This window comes from Geotrypetes seraphini, chromosome 4 (assembly GCF_902459505.1).
Source record: "Geotrypetes seraphini chromosome 4, aGeoSer1.1, whole genome shotgun sequence".
NCBI classification, from domain to species: Eukaryota; Metazoa; Chordata; class Amphibia; order Gymnophiona; family Dermophiidae; genus Geotrypetes; species Geotrypetes seraphini.
In genome coordinates, this window is record NC_047087.1 from 211,486,116 (window position 1) to 211,502,986 (window position 16,871).

The 16,871-nt window shown below is 42.4% G+C and overlaps 1 protein-coding gene across 6 annotated transcripts in view; it reads left to right on the forward strand.

Moving 5' to 3' along the window:
* Positions 1 to 26: 26 nt before the first annotated feature.
* Positions 27 to 16,871, forward strand: part of SHLD2 (shieldin complex subunit 2) — a 174,190-nt gene continuing 157,345 nt past the window's right edge. The window contains exons 1-3 of one of the 6 annotated variants that reach the window (XR_004539145.1): positions 27 to 145; positions 3,895 to 4,226; positions 4,362 to 4,678. Coding sequence is in view for 4 of the 6 variants with exons in the window: in XM_033941115.1 (XP_033797006.1) it covers positions 4,486 to 4,678 (193 nt within the window). In the remaining 2 variants the exon portion in view is untranslated. Of the gene's footprint in view, positions 169 to 913; positions 1,009 to 3,894; positions 4,227 to 4,361; positions 4,679 to 16,871 lie in introns of those variants that run through there. The other 5 variants (XM_033941115.1, XM_033941116.1, XM_033941117.1 and 2 more) reach the window with 5 other exon arrangements.

The following is a 16,871-nucleotide window of genomic DNA, read 5'->3' on the forward strand; positions in this document are numbered from 1 at the left end:
CTTATAAGGACACGAGGGTGGCGCGAGTCATGTACGTAGTCCAACCGCGCCTCCCTCTGCTCGCCTGGCCAGAAGGCGGTTGAGAAGACGCGCGAGCTCGTCCTCTGGGCTCGCGCACGTAGCCCGGAGAGTGTTTATTTCAAGGGTGGGTGGCGAACTAAGCAAATGGTATTGTATCATGTCTTTCTTTGCCTGGACCTTTTACAAGTGTTTGAAAACTGTTTATCAAACTAAAAAGATTTTTTTTATGTGTGTGATAATGAAGAAATCAATGTTCACTTTAAAAACGAACGGCATATTTTACTGATTACCTTTTTATTTGAGAGCTTAGGAACGTTTGTGAAATTATATCTTAAAACAAAAAGAAGATTTAACACATTTGTACGCTTCCTATTGTATGCTATTGATATTGTACAAGTCTCTTCTCGCGTTCTAAGCAAGAATGTAACCGATCCCGCACAAGCTCTGACGTACTGCTCTTCCGGGAAGGGGAAGCCCAAGTTCTCACGCAAAGTGAACATCCAGACTTTACGTTATACTGGAGTCTTTGCTGTTCAATAAGAAATTGTGTATCGGACAACGCCCCCCTCCCCAAAAAAATAAAAAATTCCCCGATATCTATTTTTTAACCATCCAGAAGCAAGACTATACGTGCAACATCCGAGCCAGATATATAGAGATATAGATGTACTTGGCGTGTTAATGCATTTTTCACATCAGCTTACAAAAAAAACAACCTTGTGAATGTTAATGCTGGAATCTGGATCACATCTTTTTTTTATTTTTGTCAGTAGTGTTAAAAAATAAAACTTCGGGCATTTTAAACCACTTTTCCCGTTTTTGTTTTCCAGATTCTGGTCCGATGATGTTCGGCTTGCAGATCCTTTTACAGGGGTAGGGCGGAGGCGTAATACCTCACGCTATACGGCCCAACCATTCAGGGAACAGTTGGTGGGGCACACTAGTTTGATTCCGGACGAGAAAGGGAACTGACGAACTTCAACTGAAGTATGAAAAGTGGGTGGAGTGGGATGGTTTCTTGCTGAAGTCGGTTAGCGTTAGTACAGTTGTAGCAGAGAAAAAAAGGGAATAACTTGGTTAGTAAACACCTTTTTTGGTTGAAGAAGTAAAACAAACCAATCTCTGACCCCCTTTTCCAAGCTCTTAGTTGCTGATGCTATTATGGGAAAAATATTGGTAGTCCACTTCGTTCCGCTGCCTATCCCCAGTGGCATGAGAAGTTTAGGAATCGGAGGATTATCAGCTTAGAAAGGGGAGAAAGAGGGCTCTGGTATTTTGACCAACTTTATTGATGTAATGTCATTTCTTGTACAATCCCGCTCTTAACCTGGACAAGTGGATATATGCATCTGTAAGACTGCTTGTAGGAATCCTTATTTACATAATTTTTCAGACCCTCCTCTTATCTCCTCAGGACAGCCCTCAGGTTTCCAGTTGCTTTCCTACAAGCAACACAATAGGAGCTAGTCTTTTCTGCTTTAATTTTTTTTTTCTTAAAATCGGCATTTTTACGCACTTAGGGGTAAATTCTCTATTACTGCGTTTATTTTAGGCGTGCTTTAGGCGTCCGATGTAAGTGAATAATTACGGAGTTAAGGGTCTTAATTAATATTAATTGGGAAATAAATGACACATAGACGTCCCTAAGACGTAGTTGACGAACTGACGTCTATAGAAAGCATAGTCCCGTCTCCAGCTCTGGACGTGGGCGTTCCGTGGGCGTGCCAAATGGGGACGCTAGATGAGCGCTACCTGAGCGAGCAACTGCGTCTAAATATCGTGTATTATGTAGACGTAAGAAACCCTGGTCTAACTTGGATTTCAATGCCGTTTCAACTATCGTAATTGCGGCTCTTTGATAGACGCGAGGCAGACGTTCGCTGTGTTTTTTCATCAATAATTCCAATAGTGAGTTTGAATAGGTAATTTTCATCTTTTCTCTGTCCTAATAAATAAATTGACACCATAACAATGGAACACATTATATTGCATGGATAACAAACCACATTTCTGCCCAAACAATAATATAATTTACACATGGCTTTTACAACCCCCTTTTTTTTCTCAACAAACAGCACTGCAATCGACTCTCTTTTGAAAGCAAAGAAAAAACAGCACACATTCTCAGCACTTAAAAAGAGAATAAACAGATACACACCTTAACATTCAAGCTTCCCTCATTGCAAAATGGAGGTCTTCAGTTGCACAAAACTGACCTCATTGTGACCTCATCAATCTGCACCTTCAAAGTAGTATGCCACAATTAAAAGATGTGCTGGGTGTAGAACTCACAACCTCTGGATGTTAGGAGCACAGGCTGGCGCCTAACACATAGAGCTACAGCTGCTTCTACTAAGGTCCATCTCACCACCCGTTCATATCATACTTGACTGAGCTGTCTATGCTCATTAGCTATCATATCAGGATGAACTCAAATAAGTTTAAGCAAAGGAATGCCTAAAGATTTGGAAGGTTTTCAAGTAGAAAACAAATATCAACTATGTATTAAAGAATTGCAGCACAAATGACGCTGATCGGTAAGGGCAAAAAAAACACCACTTTTCCAGTATGACGCCTAAACGGAACAGATTACTTACAGTCATATATGCATTAGTACAGTGCTTAGAATGAAGATTAGCGTGTGAGAAAAATGGAGCTTCACCTCACATGCATTCAAGCACATTTGGGAATATGGGTTTGGGGCTCAGTGAAAGCAGCGCTTTTAACCATTGAGCTACCACTCTTTTGTCTCAGCCTACTATGACATTATAGCTAAACTCCTTTTCCCTTAGCACTTCACTAAGATATGATATGACAAGGGAGCCAGAGACATTGGAGCAAAAGTTGCTGTAGCTCAGTGAGGAAAGGCACTCTCTACCAATCTTCCGGGCTTTGAGGGTTCAAATCCCAGCCTGTATTTTACTTGTGGCATATCTACCTTCCAGGTGCACTTTGATGATGCTTTCCACTTCTTATAGGAGTTGAATATAACATTACTGTACAACTTTGCTGTGTAGCAGAAAAATAAACTTTTCCCCCTTCCATGCTAAGAATTTGAGTTCAACTCATCTTATATTTCTCCTTTTAAACATGGCATACTTTGTTAGTTTTTATCATAACTTGAAATGTAGGCAAATCCAATAAATACAGTAAAAATAATGGTGTAAATATTCAGCCAGTGGCAGTCACCAATTTCATTTCATTATTATTCTTTTTTTTACCAACACTGGCTGTATGTTCAGATACTCAGTGTTGGGTGGTGATTGGGTATGAGTACTGAATATCTGGGTATGTGTGGCTAGCCAGCAAGTAAGGGGACCTTTTATATCCATTTATGCCAGGATAAGCAGGCAGCATATTCCCGCAGATGGGTGACATCATCCACGGAGCCTAGTACAGACAGTGCAAAAGTGTCCAGACCTTTCTTTAAACCAGCTACGCTATCCGCTTTTACCACAACCTCTGGCAACGCGTTCCAGAGCTTAACTATTCTCTGAGTAGAAAAATATTTTCTCCTATTGGTTTTAAAAGTATTTCCCTGCAGTTTCATTGAGTGTCCGCTAGTCTTTGATGGAGTGAAAAATCTATCCACTTGTACCCGTTCTACTCCATTCAGGATTTTGTAGACTTCAATCATATAACATAATTCTTTATTTATATACTTCACATATGCCTTTCGGTTCAAGGCGTTGTACAAAAGAATATAACAAGGAAAAATTATTAACAATGAAATTGGTTAAACCATGTGGAAGTAGGCACACAGAATTTCCCTCTCTGTCCCAGATATCTTACTTTCCCTATGTGTCCCAGATATCTTTCTTAGCTTTCTTTATCAATGCTTTACATCAAACTTGCCAATGCTTGTGTCTCTAGGTACATCGGAAGCAGAAAACCAGTGAGGGAATCCGTTGGGACCGTTGGATGATAGAGGAGCAAAAGAGGCACTCTGGGAGAATAAGGCTATAGCGGAGAGACTGAATGAATTCTTTGCTTTGGTCTTTACGGAAGAAGATATAAGAGATCTATCAGAACTGCAAATGGTATTCAAGGATGATGATGTGGAGGAACTGAAAGATATCTCTGTGAATCTGGAAGATGTACTAAGCCAAATCGATAAGATAAAAAGTGATAAATCACCTGGACCAGATGGTATACAACCTAGGGTACTAATATCTGCCTGCTTCCCTGGATAACACCTGTTACAGGTAAGTAACTGTGCTTTATCTAGATTTTGTTGTCTTATTTATTTTATACTGTTTTTAATAAAAATACTTTTCTTTGGACTTCTACTCTCATCCTGATCATATGTGACTTTTCCACCCTTTGCATTTTTATTTTAGCCAGCAGTGAGGGCCAGTATTCAGCCTTTAATCAGATAAGATAATCTGGACAAAGATAGCAGCTTCCCGAATGGCTCCCGCGAATTCTCGCAAGACTTTCTTCAGCCATTCAAGAAGTCTCTGAATGCCAAGCAGCAGCGCCAAAATGCACTCCTGCTCAGTTCAGCTGAAGCCAGAACTTGCGGAAGCCACCAGTTTAGCAGCAGGGCAAAAGCGCAGAAAGCTCACTCCTGCCCACTACACCTCTGGATCACCAGGGATTCCAGGCACGTGGGTCATAGGGAAGACGCAGCATGCAGGATATCGGCTGAGAGGAGGTACAGTGGACAGGGCAAGGAGGGGGGGACTGGGTGCATAGCTCGGCGGAGGCCTGCGACAAGTCCAGGAGGGGGCGGGTTGGTGCTGGCCTGAATATAAACCGAGACCCCCATTTTTGGCCCAAAAATCTTGGTTTATATTCAAATATATATGGTATTTTAGAAAATAGGTTTTGAAAATAGCGATTTGGAAGTTTTGGTGAATAAAACATCCAAGTGCCACTCTATGCTGTTTTTTGGACATGTTTGTCTTTGAAAATGGATAGTTTATATTTGGGTTGGGATGGGGAATATGTATCATATGGAAATGGGAATATTGATAAAGAGGGGGGTATTTATTTTATCTTATAAGAATATTTGATTGTAAGTACAAGTGATTTGTGAAAATTGTTTTATTATTTATAATTCACTTGATGTAAGAATCAAAAATGAATAAAGATTTATAAAAAAATGAAAATGAGCTCCAGAGTAGCATAGTAGATAATGGCAGATAAAGACCTGTACAGCCCATACAGTATGTCTAACAAGATAAAACTCATAGCAAAAGTTATGGTGCATATGCATACTTGATCTTGATTTGTCCTAGCCATTTTCAGGGCTCACTGGCAGTTTTAATTCAGATTTAATATTTGGCTCTATACCTTGACCTAATTTAAATTTGATCTTTGACTGTTCACCTTGTGATCTTTTGTTGTTTGTTTGCTTGTTTTCAAAGTTTCTTTTAATGTTGTTTCTCATCTCTTTAATTAGACCATGATTTTAGAGATATTTTATTTTGTCCTGCAGAATAAAATTAAAATGAAAGTAGTTTGATGTTTAAGAATACATTGCCTCAGTTATTAAAGCTCATATTACAATTTGCTTGAAAACCTGCTGATACTGTTAATGCTATGTTTTCAAATAGATCTTTGACCCATCAGTCAGACTCTGTCCACTTCAGAATAAAAAACTGCATTTGTATTGATCTTTTCCAAGTGAAGCGCTCTTCTGTAAATGAGAGAGATGGTAATTATTAACAGAGGTGATAGTGTACTGATGTACCCAACATCTGTGTTAGCTGAATAATACATTTTATTTCATTGTAGTTATTCACATAGAGATTTCTGTCAGTAAAAACATTAGTGAAACACTTGTAGTAGACATACGAGGGGCCGCTGAAAAGTTCTTAGCCCAACCAAGAAGAGAATTATGTGGAGCCATGAAACCTACAAGTAGTTTGACACTAAGTTTCAGTGATATGAAATGGGAAAAAAAAGTGTGGAATAGAGAATGACACAGGGGAAAAATTTGTCCCCACCCTGTCCCCGCAAACCATCTGATCCCGTCTGCACAAGCCTCAAATAGTTTTATACTGAACTTATTTTATTAAAGTATAAAAGAAACAATTCTGTACAATTGTCATTTTATAAATCAAAGTTCTGGCTGCCAAACTAGAAGAAGAGATCTTCAGCTGGCAGGGCTTTGTTTATAAATGTTTATCAACACAACTTACCTAGTTTAAAGCTTCGTAGGGCTTTAAACTAGGTAAGTTGGGGGAGGGTACCTACTCGTATACTAGTGCGGAAAGGAACTATCCAGATGGGACGAGTGGAGACTGCTTCTGAGGTAAGAACCCACATTGCACACAGTTCTCTAGGAGTCACACAGACTCAGGTAGGAAACGCCTCACAGGGACTTAGCAAACACAAGGTGTGGAGGGCCATGTATGTTAATGCACACAGTTTAGGCAGTAAAATTCTAGAACTGGAAACTGAAATAAGGGATGCCAACCTTGACGTGGTGGCGATATCCGAAACTTGGTTCACGGGCTCACATGGGTGGGATATGGCTATACCGGGGTACAATTTACTTCGTCAGGACAGAGAGGGCAGGTTAGGTGGAGGGGTAGCACTATACATTAAAGAGGACATCAAAACCACCAGGATCACAGATGTCAAGTACACCGGGGAGTCCCTCTGGGTAAACCTGGCAAGAGGTGGCAAAAAATGCCTGTATCTTGGTGTGGTATACAGACCCCCAAGACAACTGGAAGACATGGACACAGAATTAATTGAAGACATAGAGAATATCACTCTACGGGGCGACACTGTACTGCTAGGGGACTTCAACATGCCTGATGCAGACTGGAACACATTTTCAGCGACAACCAGCAGCAGCAGGAGGCTCTTAACCTCCATAAAGGGAGCACGTCTCAAACAGATTGTAACGGAGCCCACTAGGGCCCAGGCAATTCTCGACCTGGTACTCACCAACGGGGAAAGCGTCTCGGGGGTCTCAGTAGGAGATACACTAGCCTCCAGCGACCATAACATGGTATGGCTCAACCTTAGGAAAGGCTTCCCTAAATCAATCACAAAAACAAAGGTACTCAATTTCCGGGGCACTGACTTCGCACACATGGGAGATTTTGTCCATCGGACGCTGCAGGACCAAGCAGAGACCAGTAATGTGGAAGCTATGTGGTCGTACCTGAAATCATCCATACACGAAACAACTAGTCGCTACATAAAATCAGATAAACGGCAAAGAAACAATAAACCCCAATGGTTCACTAAGGAGATCTCGCATCTCGTTAAGGAGAAGAAAAAAGCATTTCTTTCCTACAAGCGAACGCAGAAAAGAGAAGCCAAAGTAGAATATAGGACCAGGTCTGAAGCGGTCAAAACGGCAGTTAGGGAGGCCAAACTTCGAGTGGAAGAAACTCTGGCAAAAAACATTAAGAAAGGGGACAAATCCTTCTTCAGGTATATTAGTGATAGGAAAAGGAACACGGACAGGATAGTACACCTTAGACGACCGGACAGAAACTATGCGGTAGCGGATTCCGAAAAAGCCAAACTACTAAATGAATACTTCTGCTCAGTCTTCACCTGCGAGGCACCGGGACACGGACCACAGTTGAAGGCAAAACAAAACGCGGAATACCCGTTTCAGAATTTTGAGTTCACACCAGGAGACGTCTACAGTGAACTGACAAGGCTCAAGGTGAACAAGGCCATGGGACCGGACAATTTACACCCTAGAGTGCTCAGAGAATTGAGAGATGTTCTGGCGGAACCGTTGGCCGTGCTCTTCAATCTCTCACTAAGTATGGGGAAAGCTCCTTTGGACTGGAAAACAGCTAAAGTCGTTCCTCTGCATAAAAAGGGTTGCAAGGCAGAGGCTGCGAACTATAGACCGGTGAGTCTCACTTCAATAGTGTGTAAACTCATGGAAACACTAATTAAGCATAAATTAGATACGATCTTGAATGAGGGGAGTCTCCGGGATCCCAGTCAACATGGATTCACCAAGGGTAGGTCCTGCCAATCCAATCTCATCAGCTTCTTTGACTGGGTAACAAGAAGGCTGGACTTGGGAGAATCCTTGGACGTCGTATACCTGGACTTCAGCAAGGCTTTTGACAGCGTCCCACACCGCAGGCTGCTGAACAAGATGGAATCGATGGGGTTAGGAGAGACACTAACTGCATGGGTTAAGGATTGGTTAAGTGGCAGACTTCAGAAGGTGGTGGTTAACGGTACCCTCTCTAAAACATCGGAAGTGACCAGTGGAGTGCCGCAGGGCTCAGTTCTGGGCCCACTCCTCTTCAACATATTAATTGGGGATCTGACTCAAGGGCTTCAAGGTAAGGTAACCTTATTCGCTGATGACACCAAACTATGCAATATAGTAAGCGACTGCAATCTACAGGATACTATGGCGCATGACCTGCGTACATTAGAAAGTTGGTCCTCGACCTGGCAACTGGGCTTCAACGCCAAGAAATGTAAGGTCATGCATCTCGGAAGCGGAAATCCATGCAAAGCTTACACCTTGAATGGAGAAACTTTAACCCGGACTACAGCAGAACGAGATTTAGGGGTAATCATCAGTGCAGACATGAAAACTGCCACTCAAGTGGAGAAGGCTTCATCTAAGGCACGGCAGATGATAGGTTGTATCAAGAGAAGCTTCGTCAGCAGGAAGCCTGAAGTCATAATGCCATTGTACAGAGCCATGGTGAGACCTCATCTGGAATACTGTGTGCAATTCTGGAGGCCTCATTACCGTAAAGATGTGCTCAGAATTGAATCAGTTCAGCGGATGGCCACCAGGATGGTCTCGGGGCTCAAGGGTCTCTCATACGAAGAGAGACTGAACAAATTGCAGCTCTACACTCTCGAAGAACGTAGGGAGAGGAGAGACATGATTGAGACATTTAAGTACATCACAGGACATGTCGAGGTGGAAGATGATATCTTTTTTCTCAAAGGACCCTCGACCACAAGAGGGCATCCACTGAAACTCAGGGGAGGGAAGTTTCGTGGAGACGCCAGGAAGTACTTCTTCACGGAAAGAGTGATTGAGTATTGGAACAAGCTCCCAGTGCAGGTGATTGAGGCCAGCATCATCCCAGACTTTAAGAATAAATGGGATACCTATGCGGGATCCCTACGAGTGTCAAGTCAAGGAATAGAGTCACTAGGGTATAGACTTGAAGGACCGGGTCAGTAGAGTGGCAGTATAATTAAGGGGGTTAGTAGACTTAAAGGGGTGGGTCAATAGATTGGGCAGGCTTGATGGGCTATAGCCCTTATCTGCCGTCATCTTTCTTTGTTTTTAACTAATATACTACTTTATCCAGGCATCTCCCTCCTCCCCCCCTCACCTTCACTGACAATTTTATTTTGTCTCTGAGCTGCCCGAGCCTTTCATCAAGTCGCGTGAGGCTGTCCTAAACTTCTCCTCTGATGTAACTTCCTGTTTCCGGTTGTGTCAGAGAAGAAGTTTTAAGCAGCCGCATGCGACTTGTCTAAAGGCTCAGAGACAAATAAAATGAAACTTGCCAACAAAGGGGAGGGGAAGGGAGGGAGGGAGATGCCCGGTTGGTCGGGAGGAAGAAGGGAGGGAGCGTTCTTTCACTTAACTGCAGAGACAAGGCCATTCACTGCTCCCTTTCCCTCAGCCTCCAAGTTACATGATCCTAAATGGTCAATTACATCATTTCAAAAGCGTTGCACTATGCCATCAATGTCTTCCACAACTTTGGCTTCAAAGCACCCTAGAAAGGGAAGTCTTGTTTGACAAATTTACTACAATTCTTTGAGAAAGTGAACAAACATATGGATACTGGTGATCCAGTAGACATAGTTTACTTGGATTTCCAGAAAGCGTTTGACAAGGTCCCACATGCAAGGCTTATGAAGAAATTACTAAGCCATGGAATAGGAGGAGAAGTGCATAGATGTATCGGTAAATGGCTAGAGAACAGAATGCAGAGGGTTAGCATAAAAGGGAAATTCTCGGACTGGGTGAAAGTGACTAGTGGAGTGCCCCAGGGCTCGGTTCTTGGGCCTATTTTGTTTAATATTTTTATAAACGATCTTGAGGAGGAAACAACATGCAATATAATAAAGTTCGCCGATGATACAAAATTATGTCGGGTGGTTGGCTCTCAAAGGGACTGCGAGGAGCTTCAGAAGGATCTGAGACAGCTGGAATCATGGGCAACAAAGTGGCAGATTAATTTTAACATAAATAAATGCAAGGTGATGCATCTAGGAAAGAAGAATAAAGAACACGAGTATAGAATGTTTGGGGTAACATTAGCAAAATGTGAACATGAAAGGGATTTGGGGGTACTGATTGACAGAACCCTGAAGCCATCGGTGCAATGTGCGGTGGTGGCGAATAGAGCAAACAGGATGTTGGGCATGATTAAGAACGGGATCACGAGTAGATCGGAAGAAGTCATAATGCCACTTTATAGAGCAATGGTCAGACCACACTTAGAATACTGTGTCCAACACTGGTCTCCTTACCTCAAGAAGGACATAACTCTGTTAGAGAAGGTGCAAAGGCGAGCCACGAAACTAGTCAAAGGAATGAATAATTTGAGCTATGAAGAACGCCTCAGGAAACTGGGACTGTTTACACTCGAGAGGAGAAGACTGAGAGGCGATTTGATAGAGACTTTTAAAATATTAAAAGGATTTGATAAAATAGAACAAGAAGCAGCATTACTAACATTTTCAGATGTGACACGGACAAGAGGTCACAGCCTGAAACTGGGTGGCAGCAGGTTCAGGATAAATGCCAGGAAGTTCTGTTTCTCACAACGAGTGGTGGGTGCTTGGAATTCTCTTCCTGAGGATGTTGTGGCGGAGAATACTCTACGGGGTTTCAAGCACAAGTTGGATATACACCTTCTTGCAAATCATATTGAGGGATACGGTAATTTCAGGTTTTCATAATAGAGAACCTAAATGGGCCGCCGCGTGGGCGGATCGCCGGACTTGATGGACCTCGGTCTGATCCGGTGAGGGCATTTCTTATGTTCTTATGTATTCTCAAAAATCTAAAACCCCTACTTAATAGAACTTCACTCAGACGCTTGGCGTCCTACAGCCTCCACCTACGTTCATTGGATGTTCGCTCACACTCTACCACTAACGCTGATCATTTCATCTGAGGTGAAATGCAGATAAGCTCTACCTTTACCGGACTCTATTCAGACACTCTACAAGGAGAGTTCTCAATTCTAGGTGGAGATTTCATTCTTATATCAGACCATATAAAAGGTCATCAACAAATTCTCGACCTCCCTGCTCTTCACTTACACTTACTCCTCCTCATCCCATCGAGGGTTGTCTGACATTACTAACGTCATTGGACCCTACTCACAACTGTCAACTGGCTCTTCCAGGTCATACAGACAGGCTCTGCTCTTTATCTTCGCAAATACTCAAACCTCCAAGAAAGTACTCTTTCAATTATCAGCAGACCTCCGATCTTCAATAAGAACTCTCGGTCCTTCTGCAGCTGGTTGTTTCTAACCACTACCTCCTCAGCAGAGGGGATTGGGGGGTTCTACTCTGAAGCTTTCCTCATACCAAAGAAAACCAGAAGTCCTGGGCTTGCTCCTCAACCACTGAGCCCTTCACCCAACTACAACTCATCTGTTCCTATCCTTTAATCCCAACAGACTAAGAGATTCAATTCTTCATAGTCAACAGACTGCATATCATGCTGCCATGCTCAGGCTGGGCTGCCACTGGGCAATGGTGCTCCAGAGCATGAAATAACAGCAGTGGCAGCCTTAGTAGTTCTCTCCGTTCTTCCTTCATTGTTGTCATTAATGAAGCAGATTCTTCCTACTCCATACTTTCACATTCCATTTTTATCTGAAGCCTAATTCCAGATGGGATAGTCGGTTCAGCCAAACAGTTCTAAAAAAAAAAAAATTCTCTATTTAGTTGCCAACTCCCTCCATTCCATTCCTAGTAGCTAGGGAGTCTCATCTGTGAGAATATTCTGCCTGCTTGTCCTGGGATAAGACAGATGAAAAAAGATTTATCCCAGGACAAGCAGGCAGCCTATTCTCAACATGTGGGTGACATCATCCATGGAGCCCGGAAGCCTGTGACACTGTTGGGGTAGTGGAAGACTTCTTAGCCAATCTACCTGATGCAGGAACAGCGGCTGACGCCGATGAAGAGGAGGATGCTAGTATCTTCTTCAGTACCCATGGCATCAGTGAATCTCCAGAAGCCATAGTCAGTCCAAATATTTTCTCTTGTTGAAGTCATCAAGCCTTGAGAGTGTGTTTCTGACAATGAAAACTTCCTCCCCTTCGCAGCGGTCAATTTTGGAGTTTGCTACCACCATGGCTCCCATAGATCTGTCCACATCCAGGCTCTGTGGATGACGTCACCCACATGTTGAGAATAGTTGCCTGCTGTCCCTAGATAACACTTGTTACAGTAAGTAACTGCTTTCCTGTCGATGGCATGTGCCTTCCCTGGGGCTCGCCTTGTGTGGTCCCATATTCTGCCTTGGCACTTCTGGAGGGGAGCTCGGAAGCAAGTAGCTATCTAGCGGCTCTGGAGGTGTGTGAATGTTGAAATTTCCAAATTTGTTTCTGTGTCGGGGGGTTTGGTTCTACTGAATGATTTAATTTGAGTGGATTGCTTGGGCTTATTTCGCCCTAATGGAGTCCACTTATCAGATATTGGGCTGAATATTTTCTTGAGTGCTGTATAGGATTTATTGGAGAGTTGTTTAGTGGGATAGTTGGCCACAGTTTATGTGGGGGAGCAGTGACAACAATGATTCTGTCACGTCTTATGGCCTAGAGGAGAGCATTTATCAGAAGTGGATCGAAATTTAAGATATAGGATATGGGAGCTTAAAATATGTCCTTGTGGGCAGCACCACCATGAGTGCAGGTGGCTTGACGACACCGTAAGTCACCAGAGGCTATAAGGAAAAGCTGGAGCTAGTTTGGATATTGGAGCTAGTTTAAGAACCGAATAGCTACGGGAAGTCAATCTGTCAAATTGTGAAATTTAAAATACTAAAAAATTTGTTGGTATTGGTTGTATTCATAAAGTGTTTCAAGGAAATTGATTATTATAAAAGGTGTTTAAATAAAGCTGCGGCCAACATTTTGTCAACTTTATAGTGTGGTGAATTTATTTGTTATAAGGTAACAGAATTTGTGTAAAGAATGGCTGATGTACGAGTCCCAATGTTAGTACAATAATTTCCATCAAGATAAAAAAAGGAAAGTTGGAAAGAAGAACAAATGAGAAAATGAAAGGGTAAGAAAACAGGCAGGTTGATATTTTGAATAGGAGTAGTACTAGTTATCCAGTATAAAAGCAAAGCTTAGGGTAGATCAGCCATTCACCTCGGGTAAAATGCAGTAATAGTGAGCCGCTCTACTTTGGCAGACAGTGCAGGATGCAGCACCAGATGGTTCCACCTTTGGCAAGTCTTTGAGACGCTGAGAGGGTGTAGATGAAGAGGGAGCTTGCTTTTGGCATAATTATCTGTCTTGATCTGTGATTTACTGTTCTGTTTTCATTTCTCATTCTTTCTAAGCCATCTCATCCTAAAGTTTAATTTCTCTTGCGACAAGTGGACCAATCAGCATCTTTCATATTGAAACAAATCAAAATCTGTGGAAGTCAATAAGTGTTTAAGTTAGCTTAAAACAAACAATCCTCATGAATAAGGAGTCAAATTAAGAATATTCTTGCAATGCACAAAATTAAAATGTCATTTGGTGACCTAGGACTTAGCAGAATTTTGAGATTTTTCTGTGTTGTATTGCTTTTGTTTCTGTTAGTAAATCTATCTATTCTTAGACAAGCAGGCACCATATTCACATATATGGGTGACATCATCCACGGAGCCCAGTATGGACAGTGGTAAAGTGTACTTTCATTTAAAGCTTTTAACAAAGCTTCGAGACTGCCTGCACCGTGTTAATGCGAGTGCCTTCCTACCTGATACCGGCTTATGAGGTCATTTGCACCATGCATGCGCGAGTGCCTTCCCACCTGGTGCCGGCTTGCAAGGTCATCTCTTTTTTATTTTCTGTGGCGTGAAGAAGACTTAGCTCAACTTCGTTTCCTTAGGTTTGCCTTCCCACTTCATTTTTTTCAAGAAAGTTCCTGTTATTTTGTTTACTTTGTTATTATTTATTTTCTACCTTATTTTTTTTTTTTTTGGTGTCAACAGACAACTTTAAAGCCTTTGCCCTTGCCATCAGCATTGACGTTTCTTCAACCTTCTTTCTACTCCTCCATGGTATCATCCTCTCCAGCTGGTCCTAACTCTGGGGCTAAAAAAAAAAACCAACAACCTACAAGAGAAAACAAAAAACAACAATCTACCAGAATGTTTTAGAAATATTAGGCCTGGAGTCAACTTCCAGCAACTTGGACTTTTCTGTAGTGCCGATCCCTGTCTGTACCAGTGAATCTCGACATTGAATAGCGTCATTGGCATATCTAGCATGGAGTCTCTTGATGCATGCCTCTCATCGACACCATCGTTCTTTGATGCAGGCTGTCATTTCTGAAGCACATCGCCTATTGAGGAAACCACACTTCGACACCTGCTGCACCAACTAGCAGCAAGCATACCAGTGCCTCCTCTTCATATTTCGAGATCTTTCCCAGAGGCGTAACCATTTATTACATTTCATTAGTGACTTCTATTCCGCCTGTACCTAGCAGTTCTAGGCAGATTACAAAAGAGCTAACTGGACATTTCCAGGATAGTTACAATTTTTTTGTTACAAGTGAGATAAGAAAGCTGGATATTTCCAGGAGAAATTGCGAATTCGATAACAAATAAGATAAGTGGACATTTCTGGCAATATTACAAATAGGATAACAATTGGGAAAGCTGGACATTTCCAGGAGCTTTACATTTTAGGGGATTGTATTCTTGGTTGATATTTAGAAGAGGAAAAGATTACCAGAGAAGTGGAGGCTTTGAGAGGGGATTTTACCAGGGAGGAGAGGAATGAGGGTGAGAGTTAAGGTGTCTGGACAAATTTCTTGAATAGCAGGGTTTTGATCTCTCTTTGAAATGTTTTGAGGTCGCTCGTTGTTGTCGGCAGGTTGGAAATGGAGTGTTCGAGTTTTGCTGCTTGCGTCGCAAGTAGATTGTCAAACATCTTCTTGCACTATGTACCTTTGAGTGGAGGATAGGTAAATGGGGTCAGAGTTCTTCTTTGTCTAGTAGTGAGGGTCTGATTTAAGCGGTTGTTAAGGTAGGGGGGGGGGGTGGCAGAGCCATTTAATGCTTTGAATAATAGGCAGTAAAGTTTGAATTGAATTCGTGCCTGTATTGGTAACCAGTGTGAGTCTAGGTAAGCAGTGGTGATGTGGTCATATTTTCTCAGTGAGTAAATCAATCTGAGAGCGGTGCTTTGTATAGTCTGCAGTTTTTTTAGCATGTTGGCTGGGCATGGCAGATAAAGAGAATTGCAATAGTCCAGTAGACCTAAGACTAGGGATTGGACAATGAGCCTATATTGCTCTATGTCAAAGAATTTTCTTATTTTACGTAGATTTCTCATGGTTAGAAAAGCTTTCTGTGTTGCCTTATTAATTTGGGCCTGCATTTTGCAGCATCTGTCTATCGTTACTCCTAGGAGTTTAAGTTCAGGCTGTTTTGGGTATTTGGTGGCCTTAATTTCTAATTCTGTGATGGTGGGGGGTTTGGCCTTTTCGAGCAGAAGGAATTTTGTTTTGTCTGTGTTTAGTTTCAGTTTGTGGACTACCATCCATTTTTCCACTACATCTAGTGGGTTTTCCAGTTTTATTGTTGAGGTGGGATCTGGTGAGTCAAAGGGGAGGAATATGGAGATGTCGTCTGCGTAGCTGAAAGATGTTACATTTAAGTTGTCTAAAGTGATTCCGAGGGAGGAGATAAAGAGGTTGAAGAGCGTAGGTGATAGTGGAGCTCCTTGTGGAACTCCACAGGGGTTGGACCATGAGTCTGATTTGTGATCGTTGGACTTTACTCTGTAGGTTCTTGTTTTTAGGAATCCTTGGAACCAGTTGTATACCCTGCCTGAGATCCCTATTGCTTCAAGTATCTGTAGTAGTATGGAGTGGTCGACTAGGTCAAATGCGGCAGAGAGATCTAGTTGAATTATTAGCATCTTTTTGCCTTTGCTAAGGTGCTGTCGAGCTGTGTCTAGTAGGATTACTTGTAGTATCTCTGTGCTGTGGTTGGTTCAGAATCCTGATTGTGAGGGATGAAGTAGGTTGTGGTCTTCCAGGTAGCTAGTGAGGAATTGTGCGACTAGACTTTTCTATTATTTTAACATATATTGGTATTGAAGCGATGGGTCTGTAGTTGGAGGGGATGTCTATTGGGCCTTTGTGATCTTTCACAATTGGAGTGATTATGGCATCGAGTCTCTCGATGCGTGCCTTTCATTGACGTCGTCATTTCTCAAATCAAACTGTCAATTCTGAAGCATGCTGCCTCTTCAGGTATTGACGCTTAGACACCCTGCTGCACATATGGTACCAACTTGATGACATATGATACCAGTGCATCTATTCACTTTCTTCAACGTCGGAGGACTATGTGATATACTGAGTTAGCCTTGACAGGATCGATGGTACCGGCAGATGAGCCAACTACTCCTTCCAGGATCAACTGAAGGAGTTCTTCAAGATGAATATCGGAGACAATTTTAAGTTGTATGCGACACCAATGCTAACATTGAATCCCTAGGTACCAGCCCATGCTGAACATAGCACATAGAGGCCCACGGGTACTGACTCCAGTTTTTTCATCGAATCATCAATGAACATTGATCCAGTGCTGCAGGAGCCTACTGCCTGGCTGCCCTACCATCAGAAGTTAAGCATGGTCAGGCCTGGCTGATACCTGG